A 13,213-nucleotide genomic window follows, 5' to 3' on the forward strand; every position below is an offset into this window, starting at 1 on the left:
AGAAAGATAGACATATTTTCACTTTCTTAGGAAGTACAGTTTCCAAAGAAATATTTCACTGGACTGTTATACTCTTTTTGGAATTAATTTTCGAAGAAACCTACAAACTGGCTCGTGATACTATATGAAATTAATAAAGTAACCACTTAACGATTACCAAAATGAATTCATTTCAGACTTCAACGAGTTGTACGTGTTATAGGCTTTCTAGACTTCGTACTCCCCTCGAAAAGAGAATTACGATACGATCGAGTTGCGGTCATTTTCTTCAAGGCGAAGAACCCAAAGGTATTCGATCCTCCACTCTTGATGAAGGAAATATTTCGATACCTCGCCTCTCCCTGCCTCGAAGGGTATCGATCACTGACCGAAGGGCTGAACTTTTTCGAGCCGATTCAAATCACAAGCAGCGCTCATAAGTCGGAGCTCTTTCGCCGCGATAAATTCACAGGGGCGCACCTGCTGCCATTCGTGGCACCCTCGAGCGCATTCATCCTGGACTGGTTGGCCTCCGTGAAACGGGTAAAGGAAGAACGTGAAAGGAGGGGAAAAGCAGAAGCATGTCAATGTAAGACGGGGATTTTTCAATATCCTATTCTCTGGTTCGTCGTAAGTGCAGGAACCACGCTATCGGCGCGTCGTCGTCGTCTACCCGAATATGTTCTCGAATAAACCGACGCCGCGGATGGAATCGCAACTCGACTAGACGTCTTTTCGTTTTCTGTTCCGCCATCCCCTTTTTCCATCGCAAATCAATTCGGCGCAGGGGGCGGATCCGCCGTGGAACTAACGAAGCCTCGACTTCGAGACACGTGGAAACCCCTTAAAAGATCCTTGCTCGCTGACTTGTGTACCAACATTCGTTTTGGGTGCAGAAGAAACATTTTTATAGTATTCATGATTTTCGTTCTTCCACAGGTTAAAAATATAAACCCGTAATTAAACATTTCTTGACGATGCAGATGTTTCAAAGAAAGAAATAATATTATTATTTGGACCAGCACGTGAAATTTGTTTTTAATTCAGATATTGTCCGTATTGAATATATCTCGATAAGTAAGAATAGATTTAAACAAATAAAATATTCCTCGCTTTCAAATAAAATATCGTTTTATATACAGAGTCCCAATGACAATTCGAAATAGAATAGACTATTATTACTCGTATTTTAGAGGAAACTGATGAGAGAATTAATATTGTATGTTCTAACGCCGACGACATTTACCTGTCGCAAAATAATTCAGAAAAGTGTACGAGCCCCCCAATTAATTATTCGTCGACGAGATTTTCCACGAGCGGTGACGGAGAAGGCTCGATAAAGAACAGGGGCGAAAAACGTTGGACCGAACGCCGAGAAATTATATGGCCCGCCTATTAGAATTCTCGATTTGCGTGCGGTGGATTGCATTCAGAGCTGCCGTCGATATCGACAAATGGTTTTCAACCATGCGGATAAAACGAACGTCAATCTCACGCGAGATCTATTTCCGCGCCTCTCGGAAAAGTGGAGGAAAAGTAAATGGGAGAATCACAACTTTTTTCGATAGTCCATTTCAGGGGTGAATGAAATGCGCAACAAGAAACAACGAGGGTCATACTGGAGGGGGGAGATACAGGGCATCGAGTAATGAAAACGGAAAGTTTCCGTTATTTCCCATTTGTCCTGTCAGTAGACTTCTCCTTCTATGTGTTTGAAGGAGATGTTTTATAGTTGATAATATTCAAAGAAAAACCTACTTTTTGGGGAATTTGTAAAACCTTTACTGGGTCGAAGTAATGCTTCAAAGGAAGGTAGAACAAATTTTTTTAATATAGTCACACATTGATCGTCACCCTATTTATTTCATTTTCGATTCAAATGTTGAAAGTTCTACACTTCCTCAAAGTAATTAAAAGGAAGAAAATCATGAACACCATAAAAATGTTTCTCCTATTTTGACAACGGGTAGAAATGTTCAGCGTACAAAATTTATTTCGTTTCTCTGTTAAAATCATTTCGTATGTTCCTACTTTTACATTTAATCGGAAATGTCTTCCATAAACGTGACACAAAAGTACGTAGTTTCTAGTGTCCACGCTGAGATTACGCTTGATATATAGTAAAAATCCTACCAACGTCACAAAATAATTGTTAAAATGCAACTCGATCGCAGTCGTCGAATAAAGTGTTCCATATCTGGCTCCATCATCGCTAAGCCGAAAAATTGCTATTGTACGAATGGAATATACTCGAGAACGAAGAGGATTTTCAAAGTGATTTCGAGGATCATCCCTTGATATCAAATTCTCTCCAATAAATGTTCCAATAATCCCGCGTCGCGATGCTTCCAGCTATACCGCAAGACAGATTATGCAAGACCAACCTCTCGTTATGCTTGTGTTAGGTTCCACGGAAACTGCCTCTCCGCTCGCGCCATTTCCCATTAATCTTGTCCATTGTTCCCTTCGTGCGAAACTCTGGATTCTGGAACGCTCGCGTATTATTCCCCCGTGTCGTCCTCTCTTGGCCTCCGCGTTCAGAATCCCGCGAACTTCTACCGGAGAACGTCGCGGAATCCGATGTTGGAAGCGACATCCCGAAAGTGGAAGGACCCAAACTTCAACCATCGACCATACCGACAACAAATAGATTGAATTGTGCTCCGGAACGGCGCCGAATTGGCCAGGAACTGCGGCGGAAAACCGCTTTACATGAACCTAAAGAAGATCAGGCGAGGAGAATTCGAACGAAGGACGTGGGATGTAGGATGTAGGAGTTCGAGGTGATTGATTGGGAGGAGATCAACCGCAAGGATGTGCAAGTAAAACAACTATTTGGGAATATCTTGAAGAAATCAGACGTACAGATTACTAAGAAAGGACAATCAACGTTGGGTCCAGAGTTTGAAATTAATTCTTCCAAATGTCGAGGACAGAAAAACATAATTAATGATATTCAGAATTTATAGATGGACGTTACTTCAGGATTTTCAGGAAGTCAATTATACAGAATTCGAACGAACCTACTTCTAAGATGATGGCTGTACTACAGAACTCCAAGAGAGTCAATCCTAAAGAAAAATTAAATGCGACAAGAGCTCGACTATCTATTAAACTCGGCTATGAAACATCAACTATTCAAAATAAGTTTTCCAAATTCCGAGGAAGTCAACTCCACGAACTTCTAAAGAAATCACCTACACAGATCTATGGCAAAGTGAATCTAAACAAGATCTAAAGAACGAGTGAAGTCAAGAATCGTATCCAGCTACAATTATGAGTTAGTCGAAAATGAAGTGGAGATCGATGCCAAACCGCAGACGAAATTTCTAATTTCATCGAGCCGCTATAGCCCGTTCGATGATGAAGCGGCCCTCGTGCAACTGGCAAACCGCAGTCTCGCGCGAAAGCGGTCGCGTACAAGTCAAATCAAAGTTTCCCTTCAACTCAATCGGGAAATATCCTTTTCCATCAGGGGGAACTTGGTCCTGGAAGTTCTCTCGGTGGACAGGAGCGTCTCGAATTAATTACGTCGTCGGTTTGGATACAGACCGAGACGGTCCTCGAGATCGAGCCAAAGGAAAGGAAATAAATTACAAGACAAATTGAACGAACGTCGAGTCACGAAAGAACGGAAGCGTGACTCTCGATAGGATTTTTCCAGGCCGGAAAAAAAGCCGAGTGATAATTGGACAATGTGATTAATTTGAGCTCGCGTCGCTGCAACGGGGAAGGACGATGAAACTTGGCTGTATCGTCACGTTATATCGACATTACCGTTCGCCACAACCCATAAAGGTTATTACGGACGCTGCTACAACGAGCGTCAAAGAGGAGCGTTCTCTTCTAAGTCAGAAGTTAACGTTCCTACGTTATTAAATTTCTGCGACGATTTAACGGTCCCCGCGACGTCCTGGAGGGCATACGATACTTCAGGGGAAGTCAAGGAAAAAGCAGATGAGAGCAAACGAGATGAGAAGACGGTGTGTCGCGTCTGCTTGACGTTGCTTGGAAAAGGTCATCATCTGTGGAGCTATCCATTGTTACCGAAGACCCTTCCGATGTTGAACTAAAATTGGAAATTACGTTTGACGGGTCCTGTTACTCCTGCTTTCGCTCTAGCTCTAAAAGTAACTCCTAATGATAGAATTACATCGTTATGTTTGTTTGTAGTAACCTGACAAATAACACTATTATTTATCTGTTGATAAACCAAACAACTAAATAAAACATAAAAGAAGTAATTCACTAAAATTCAACTAAAATTCTCTTCACTATTGTTTTCAATTGAGCAATCAGTTGACTAGTAATTCTATTATTCCTTGAACACACCTGCTTTCATAAATAATATCAACTTCGTTAATTCGATAAAGAATAACTTCGTAGGATAAAATGCTCTCTTCCTAAATACTACCTACTACCCTCGACTGGAGGTAAACCACGGTCCTTTCGATCCTATAACGAGGAGTACCGTGTATCTCGAGCAATTTTAGTTAACGACAAACACAAGCAGCAAATAGCTACACCGAGTAGGGCATCCAATCGACGAAGAGCCACGCGAGTCCTAACCTGAGCGAAGTAACGACGCGAGAATGTTTGGAGTTTGTCAGAAACGCTACATGCGTATTGCACGTCTATCGTGGTCCCGCAGTGAAAACAGTAATCAAACTTTGCTTCGCGAAGGCAAAGCCAACCCCAACCGAATGTCGGCGCGCGTTTAAGGGGTGTTCTTCCCTTCGCATCGGTAACTTCTGGTTACCCCGCCCCACGCATACGCGCGGCTCGGATATCCGTAGGAGCAGTACGTACACGTACGGTAATTTGTACGAGCGTACACATACCGATAGCATCGTCAACTTGATGTCCAGCGTGCGTTCAAGTTACACCGTGGCTAAACTCTCGTGACGTACACGTGCGAGGCGTAAAAGCGACCAGCGTATAATTCGTCGTTAGAGAATGAGTCTCCGTGGCGATAACCGCTCCATCATACGGGTGCCTGCAAACTTGGGTATCTTAGGTCTGCGTACCTTTAAGTCTGTCAAGGGACCGGTTGGGTGCTTTGGACGCAGAAATGAGGAGAACTTCTTCGTTATTGTTGCATGAGAAGTAATGGCTAGACTGAGATGAAGATTAGTAGACATGTAGCACTTTTAACACGCTAAGTATCCGGTATTTCCAAATTTGTACTTGTAACCAAACTTTGCTTTGGAGAAACTACTAATTCAGGTATTTTGTAGTATTTACAGTCGATCCCATAAATATCTGTAGCCTCTATGTCTATCGAAGAACTTTGACTAAATTAACTAAGTGTTTCGATAATACCAAATGAATTTTTCATTATAAATATGTATACGAATAAGCTTATATTTATATATACACCAACGTATTTATACAAACATACACTTGGAAACATTAAACATACCATTTAATTTAAACAAATTTCTTCAATAGACATAGAGGGTACGAATATTTATGGGACTGTTCTTATTTGTTTTCACCTGACTGAAATTTCTGAAATTTGTCGAGACTTGTTTTGTTAAAAATATTGTAAACGTTCATTTATCGTTCTATTACAAGTTGTACGTATTTAATTTCCCTGCCTAAGCAATCTTTTTCCCCTATCAAGTTTTTCAAACTCTCAAACAAACAGTATTCTTCAAAGGTGGCCAATGGAAGATGAATTAACACTCCACCAAGCCGTCTACCCATCGAGTTCGCATTCAAACTCGTGCAAAAGACAAATTCGAGAAGCCAACAAATACAAAAAGCTACTTTAACTTGAAGATATCTCAAGTATTAACGCCGCAGAAGCGCTGTACAACAGTTGGCGTAAAATCAATTGGTCTCTCCAGACCACAGGGCACTATCCCCAACGTATCGGTTACTCCGCCACTCCATCTCCCGTTTCTCTACTCGCGTAAAATGAGAAGTCGTGTCTGACGTGATTCCCAGTCAGGGAAATGATGGAATACCACGTTTCATAGGAAACAGCACGCAAACTTTCCGTGTGTACCAACGACGCGATACATAGTGCTATCAGGTTGTCACAGACTCGGGACCAAATTTACTATCCATGCTTATACAAATAGCCGTTATAATACAGATTAGTGTATTATTTATGCGAAAATCCATTTACAAATAGTTTACGTAATGATAATTAATTTAATAACTCGACTAAGTGTGAAATTGATTGGGACTCTTTTAAAAGAAAGTCGCCAGCCTGAAGGAAGACGAGGGTTTGATCGCTGCCAGAGTTAGAGACTTTCTCCTAAAAGACCAGGAATCAATTCGACTTGATGTACGGGTAGGAAACTCGGAGCCTGAACGGAGTTTATCGCAGACTCGGAATCCTAAACACATCCACTCGGATTAGGACATTAATCCAGCCTATCGAACCGTATCGACCATGTTTTTGGGTGACTTACAGTGCTCTCGATTTGAGGGAACTGACGTGTACGATATTATTCCGTATTAATAGGCAGGATGTTCGGTAACTGGTGGTACAAGCGGTAAGGAGGGTGACTCTAAATGAAAAAATAAGTCGAAAATATAGAATAAAAATTTTTCATGTGAGCCTTTGTTTTCGTGAAAATCAGCTTTGAATTTTCGCCGGGTACGTGTGCATTTGATCATGTATCGTTACAACGGATCTCACTGTAGATCATTGTCTCGATTGAAGTTATGTTGATAAACGTTTTCAATGTCACGAAAATCTTTTCTTACCTATTATCTTACTATTATTATCTAAATTAATCGAATACGTTTGAAAGAGTTCATAGAAATTTAAGTTCTATTACAAGTTGTACGTATTTAATTTTAACTGCCCTTTTCGCTTGTACCACCAGTTACCGAACACCTTGTAAAAAATCCTCCTTTTGGAAAATTGAACTCATAAGTAACCAATATTCATCGCTATACGTTCACACCTCAATGTCTCGCCAAGTGAGACCGCCAAGTAAGACCAAGAAACCAACCAATACAAAGGACAAGTGTTTCCTAGATACCCCAGCAGATTTGAATGCTCAGTTCAAGGTATTGATCGGGAGCGCACAGTGACCAGGAATAATATCCCACAATACACGCGTAGACATCCAAGGATGAAAGGACTCATTCGAGACGTGATTGAGGCCGGAACCTAACGGACAACCGGACATGACGCATGGTCGTTTGGACAAACCGAAGAAAAACGTACGCGTCGCACCGAAATCCAAAGTTTCGCGTAGGTGAGGAGCAAGCCCCAGGACTAACAGCCCTTACGGGGATTTCCCAGGCCTGGCATTAGTAAGCTGACTGCTTCCTATAGCATGGCCACTAACTGCTACCCGGTCTTAATGGACCGTTTTACCCCGACCAACCGAACGACCAGCCGCCGTCAGATTACAAGCCTGACCGCCGTGGCTACACTCGCTTAAACCACCCCTAACTCCCTTCGCCTGACCCCTGGCTGCCCCTCGACCGCCCTTTCCCGCCCCCTTGACCATGGTGCAGCTTGATTGTCGGTACAGTAATGAACGCGGCTTAGACACCGACGACGAAACCTCCGGAGCCTCTTCTTCGGCTGCGGCCTCGGTAATTGTTACGGCTCTCTCCGCGGATCTTCGCCGGTACGATCGCTTCCTGCTATCGTGTTGCGACCGTCCAAGTTATACGGCTTAACGCGAAACAATCCCGCCTGGGAAGCGAATTTGCACGTCCTCGAGTTCGACAACGACGTTAACGGAGGTGCTCCCCGGATGTTGCGGCTTCGCGAAATTTATGCGAACTTGGCGGGGAACCTGGAAACCAGCGGTTTCTTAACATAGGACTAGTAACCATTGCGAGGATTCCTGTTTGGTGATACGGAGAATTACCACCGCCAAATCTTATTTTGTAATTTAGGGATGAATAGGATCCCGCTATTCGAGCCACGAGAGACTGATCCGATCAGTCGGTGGTTTTTCATTAACCACTTGCGCTGGCAAAAAATTCACCGACGCGTGTACCAGAACGGGTCTAGTGTACCAGAACGGTCTAATATAACTCGCTGGGAGGCGTCACGCAGTGTTCGATTTCTCAGAAAAATCGGAAAAAGATTGATATTTTCTAAAATAATTTATTTTCAACCTAGGACTTTTAATAGTTTTTTGAGGAGAATTATACATGAAATTATACAAATGTAGTGCACGTCGTTTTTGTATCCGACATTTTTGCAAGGATATTATGGTTCAGAATCGTCTCAGCTACCCCCCATTTCCAGTTCTTACACTGATTCTGGAACACCCTATACTTTAATAGAAAACCGAACAGAACTATAATGTTCGTATTTGTTAATCTATCACCTTGATAATTAAAATGAAAGAAACATGAGAAGAAACTACTTATCGATTATTTTCCCACGCGCACACCTCGCTGAAATCAGTCACCTACTTGCGTCGCGCCACGAATGAAATCTAGCGCGCAGCGCGACGGTCCCCCTTCTTCTTCGAACAAAAGAAGAACACGAGCGTGGAAAAGCTCGTGTCAAAATGAATCGACGTAAACGAGCCTGCACGAGGAACGCATACAAATAATTCCGAACTGAAGGTAAAAATAGAAGGTAGTCGATAATTGCCACCGATTTGTAATTGATTGAACCGCGAAACGTGCGGCTCGTAATTGTTAATATTAGCAAAGTCATCACCGCTGCCACGAGTCGAATAGGTTTAGGTTATTCGTGTAATCGCGATTTCCACAGTCACTTTTCGATGTCAACAAATTACAATGAATCAAATGTGAAGCGTAACTATCGCAATATGAATTCAATTAAAATTTCTATTTGGCCAGCTTACTTCTCAATTTTTTTATTCGACGTTAATTTCTATGCTCACGAATTGTTACGTTTCATGTCTGAATTTTTTTGAATAAGAAAATTACAATTAGACGTAAGTGTAGTATCGATACAAACACAATCAAAAAGACATGTACGGCAAAAGCTACGTGATAAAACAGTAAGGAAAGAAACAAACAGAACGTTCGATGTTCCTTATTAACTCGCCACATAAATCTCGATGTACGTCATTTTTATTGTAATATTGTCCTTATTACATTTAAGAAATGCATACGATCTCTAATTACTTAAACGGATTTTTATTTTCAATACAAGAGGACGATATTCCACAATGCCTGGAACCTCGTTAGTACAATAAACATTCAGTATCTTGAGTGTAAATGCAAACTTAACAAACCGTTGTACGTTTCAAATAGAAAATTCCGCGTTCGCGCGTAATTTTACGAGCCAAGTAATCGTCATTGTCCGCGACAAACAAAATGATACGGGGCATTTAAAATCGTGGAAGCGTTATTATCATTGACGTTACGTTAATGAGGAGACCTCTATTGTTTATGGAGCACCTGACGATTCACTAATGAATTGCAAGAATAAGGGGGATGAAAGAAAGGGGGTTGGGCGGGGGGGGAGCGGGGGAGGAGGGGGAGTGCGAATGAACGAGCAAGCGTCGGTAACTCAATAGATTGGTATGAATAGCAACGGATCAAAATAAAACTACAGAAAAGCAAACTTTTTGCGACCTCTCGTATTTGCTTAGATTTATCCAGCTGCGTCGAAATATTCGAAACTCGATGTATGCAACGGCGAAACGGGGAACTACGATGGGAATTCAAAGCTTCAATCGGTGGAGCGTATTCCATAAGCCAATATGGAAAATATAGAAGAGTAACAACTCTTTTGTCAAGGCTTTTTTCGCTACGTAAAATAATATACACGTAGTATCATACGCTCGTTAAATGGAAACATTGAGGCATATCGTATAAATATACAGGAAACGAGAAATTGGAAAATGAGAAAGTAATATTCTAAAGAAACTGTTAAACCAGTAGTAACCTTTAAGTACGAGTTAGAAGTGATTATTTTCTCGAAGGAGGAACTCTCTACTCTCGCACCATCCCTCGAACCAGAAAGATTTGCTATTTTTCCTTACCCCACTTAAATTTTCTATCATCGAGGAAACTAACAACCACATTTTAATTTCAGTCAATGAAAGAAAGCGCAGAGATAACGATCCTTCCGTATTGCTGGCTGGCCGTGTGCAAAGCTTTCTTTGGACGTTACCCGAATCCCTATGCTCGTCACGTAGTGTCGGAGGACACGGTGCACCAAGAAGTTAAAGATGGCAAATACTTAAGCAAGAGAATCTTCTGCAAAACCGCGACGACCCCGTTACCCAATTGGATCCAAAGAATCGTTAAGAAACCTCAGGTATTCATTGCATTTTGGAAACTTCTCCATCGGCTGGGTAGATCGTACCTCTTTTCAATGCTGCGAGTGTTCGCAGGTAGTGATACTGGAGGAGGCTAGCATCGATCTGTGCGCGAAACGTTTGATCTCGTTAACGAGAAACCACGATCACAGAAAGCTGGTGGTCGCCTCGGAAACAACCGTGTACATACCCAGCTATTTCGATCCGAACAAAACTGTGATGACGAGACGAACGACCGTTAGATCGCCTTTGAACGGTATCACGGGACGAATGATCGAAAGATTTTGCCACGCGGGCGCGATCAAAAACGCCAAGCTAGCTGTACAGGTGTGGAAGTAACAAGTAACTTTTATCTTTAATAGTTTTAACCAGGGGTCGAAACAGTTCTGAGGTTGAAACGACTTTTTCGATGGGTTTCATTGAAGCAGGTGAAATGGAAATATCATAATAAAAGTTCTAATTCGAACGAAATTCATGAGAAATAGAAGCAGTTGTCTATATATAGCAGTCGTTTTATATATATCTGGAAGATTTTCTGCTCAAAAAATGAAGTGAACTTTTGTTGTATTTAGTAATCCGCAGAACATTCATTAAATTTTGTTTTCAGGGATTTTTGCACATCCTCGCGCGGAACGATGGAAGATCAACACGAAAACAGGATACTATTTTCGGTTAATTTCATATTATTGCTTTACCTAATTTACAGCACGTTACATTTGTTAGTCTTCTTGTTCGATTATTTTTTATAGAGGATTAAATTCTAGTCTCACGAAATCGTGATACACGTTTGTAAATTTTATTCGCATAAGTTTACGAGCATTACCTTGAAGGTGAATTAGTATTGTTTTATACGTGCATGTACAAGGACTTGTGAAGTAGATTAACTTTTCTGTCTCAAATTATTCTACTTTTTGAGACAATAAAAATAACTGAATTAAAAGATTGAGATACATATGTGAATTTTGATAATTACGATACCATTCATCAACTCATTTCTAGTGTAAAGATTCATCTAACTGTAAACCAAGACATTTCGGGCAACAATCCAAAGTTTTATGTGAAGAAGAAACATTTTACAATAAAAATATTGTTTTAAACGTACGAATATTTTAATATACTTCGGTATATAATATAAAATCGATGAGCTCACCTCGAACATAAATTTTAAAAAAGTACTGCATGTTCCTCCCGACAAAATGTGTTCGTCTCGAAACTAAACTCTCGTCCAAGAACAGAATCGAACGTAGCCAGCGAACGAAATGGAAACGGATATAAGAACAATGCAAAGTCCTCTGAACCAACATGTCCCAATCGGTTAACGTTGAAAGAGTCTACAGAGTCCCTCTCGAAATAGAGGCGAAATCCTATTTCTGCATTCCATCGAATCATCTCTTCTTTTAGAACGCGGAGTACTATCGCAAATGGGGTTGACTTAACATTTCCAGACCTGAATTCTTTTCTTTGGGGCAAAAAGGATACTTAAGAATCGTATGCGATATTTATCTGACTTTCAATAATCACGGTGATTCGACACAAACAAATACCTCCACGGCGAAGAATAATATTACATTCCACGTTACAATGCACGCCAGATCCGAAGGGGTTAAAACGCAGCATTGCTTGCACAGCGAAAATAAAAAGGGAAGCGGAGAAACTCGTATAAGAAAGTTTCCCTGAATGTTCGCGAGTAGGGGCAGCGCATAAATGAACGAATGTTTAAAATTGATATTCATAACGAAGCTCCAAACGAGAATTTAAATGACAATTTCGCATTACCCTTTAATACGAAATCTCATTCTCGTTAATGCGCGGTCACCGCCAAGTTACATATTTCAGCGTCCAACGCAACCCCGCCCCAAAAAACCATTATTTCGCTCATCCGTCCACCCCTCGTCATTCAGTCTCCACGACATAGGTATCCGGTGGTTGTGGTCCGCTGTCCTATATTACGCACCACCCACACGTGCGTTCAACGAGCATTCATGCGTAGCCGTAACGTATGGCACGACGAAACCACCCCGTCAGCACTGGAAGCTTTTTCGTAGTACAATAAAATTTCACGGCTAAGTTGGCTCTTATTAGATCCCGGAGAAGTGCCTCTCCGTCTTATTTTGGACGTAAATCCTCGACACTCGGCCTTTTCTTTTGCTTCCTTCGACGTTCATCCACGCGTGATATTTATATCGATTCGAATGAAACATCACGGCGTTTGTTTTTCGTTCGGTTTAAGGCCATTTATAAAGCCGCGAGTCGAGTAATGTCTGTTCTATTTTTACTGCGCAAATAGACTTCGTTGGAAGGAAAAATAGATTGGGATGGATGCATACGATACGTGGAAAGGGACGATTAATTGATGAAAACCATCGAAATGTTTTCTTTACGGATGAAATTTTTTAGGTTTACCGAGGTTCACGAATTTATTGTGCAGCTCGAGAAATAAAAAATAGAGGGAATTGGTATTGTAGACATTGTTTGTCGATGTTTAAACAGGATACCAACTCAAATCGTAATAAATACCTCACGAAAAAGTGAATGCGTGTAGTGCCGCGCGTTACAAGTGTAAATTCTTAGACACAATTGTGAAATTTGATTAATTCTTCCCAGATATTTAGAAGTGATTGAAGGGACTTGCGATACAATGATTTTGTCAACACGAGTCTATTATATCATTTTTAGAATACTTTTTAGTAACAGATGGTTGGATAAAGAGTAATTAAATTCAGATAAAGAGCATCCACTCTGCGTGGATATTTAATATAAAAAAAAAAAATATATAGTTCCATTTGGAAAACGAAACTTGACCATCATATCACGTTAAATAACAAAGTTAACAAAAATGCCTCTTCGCGCTGAAACATGATCCCCATCTTACCATGCAATTTCCATATGTGAAATTTTGCATTCGGCCGATAGTTTTGTAGTCAGAGCTCTATATCACTTAGGCTGGGACACTCTGTAGACTCGAGACAAAACTTTAACGCTATAGAAGTTTCGTGAGT

General features: G+C 41.0%; 2 protein-coding genes across 10 annotated transcripts in view; one reads left to right on the forward strand and one right to left on the reverse strand.

The window, feature by feature from the left end:
- LOC128891333 (dystrophin, isoforms A/C/F/G/H-like) overlaps positions 1–13,213 on the reverse strand; it is a 567,969-nt gene that overhangs the window by 505,797 nt on the left and 48,959 nt on the right. The gene's annotated exons all lie outside the window — the stretch shown is intronic.
- Positions 9,794–11,114, forward strand: LOC128891387 (protein preli-like). The gene is made up of 3 exons (XM_054150835.1): positions 9,794–10,213; positions 10,290–10,541; positions 10,822–11,114. The coding sequence occupies exons 1-3, from the start codon at positions 9,992–9,994 to the stop codon at positions 10,888–10,890; spliced, it is 543 nt and encodes a 180-aa protein (XP_054006810.1). The 5' UTR covers positions 9,794–9,991; the 3' UTR covers positions 10,891–11,114.

Source organism: Hylaeus anthracinus, unplaced genomic scaffold (assembly GCF_026225885.1).
Source record: "Hylaeus anthracinus isolate JK02 unplaced genomic scaffold, UHH_iyHylAnth1.0_haploid 12001, whole genome shotgun sequence".
NCBI classification, from domain to species: Eukaryota; Metazoa; Arthropoda; class Insecta; order Hymenoptera; family Colletidae; genus Hylaeus; species Hylaeus anthracinus.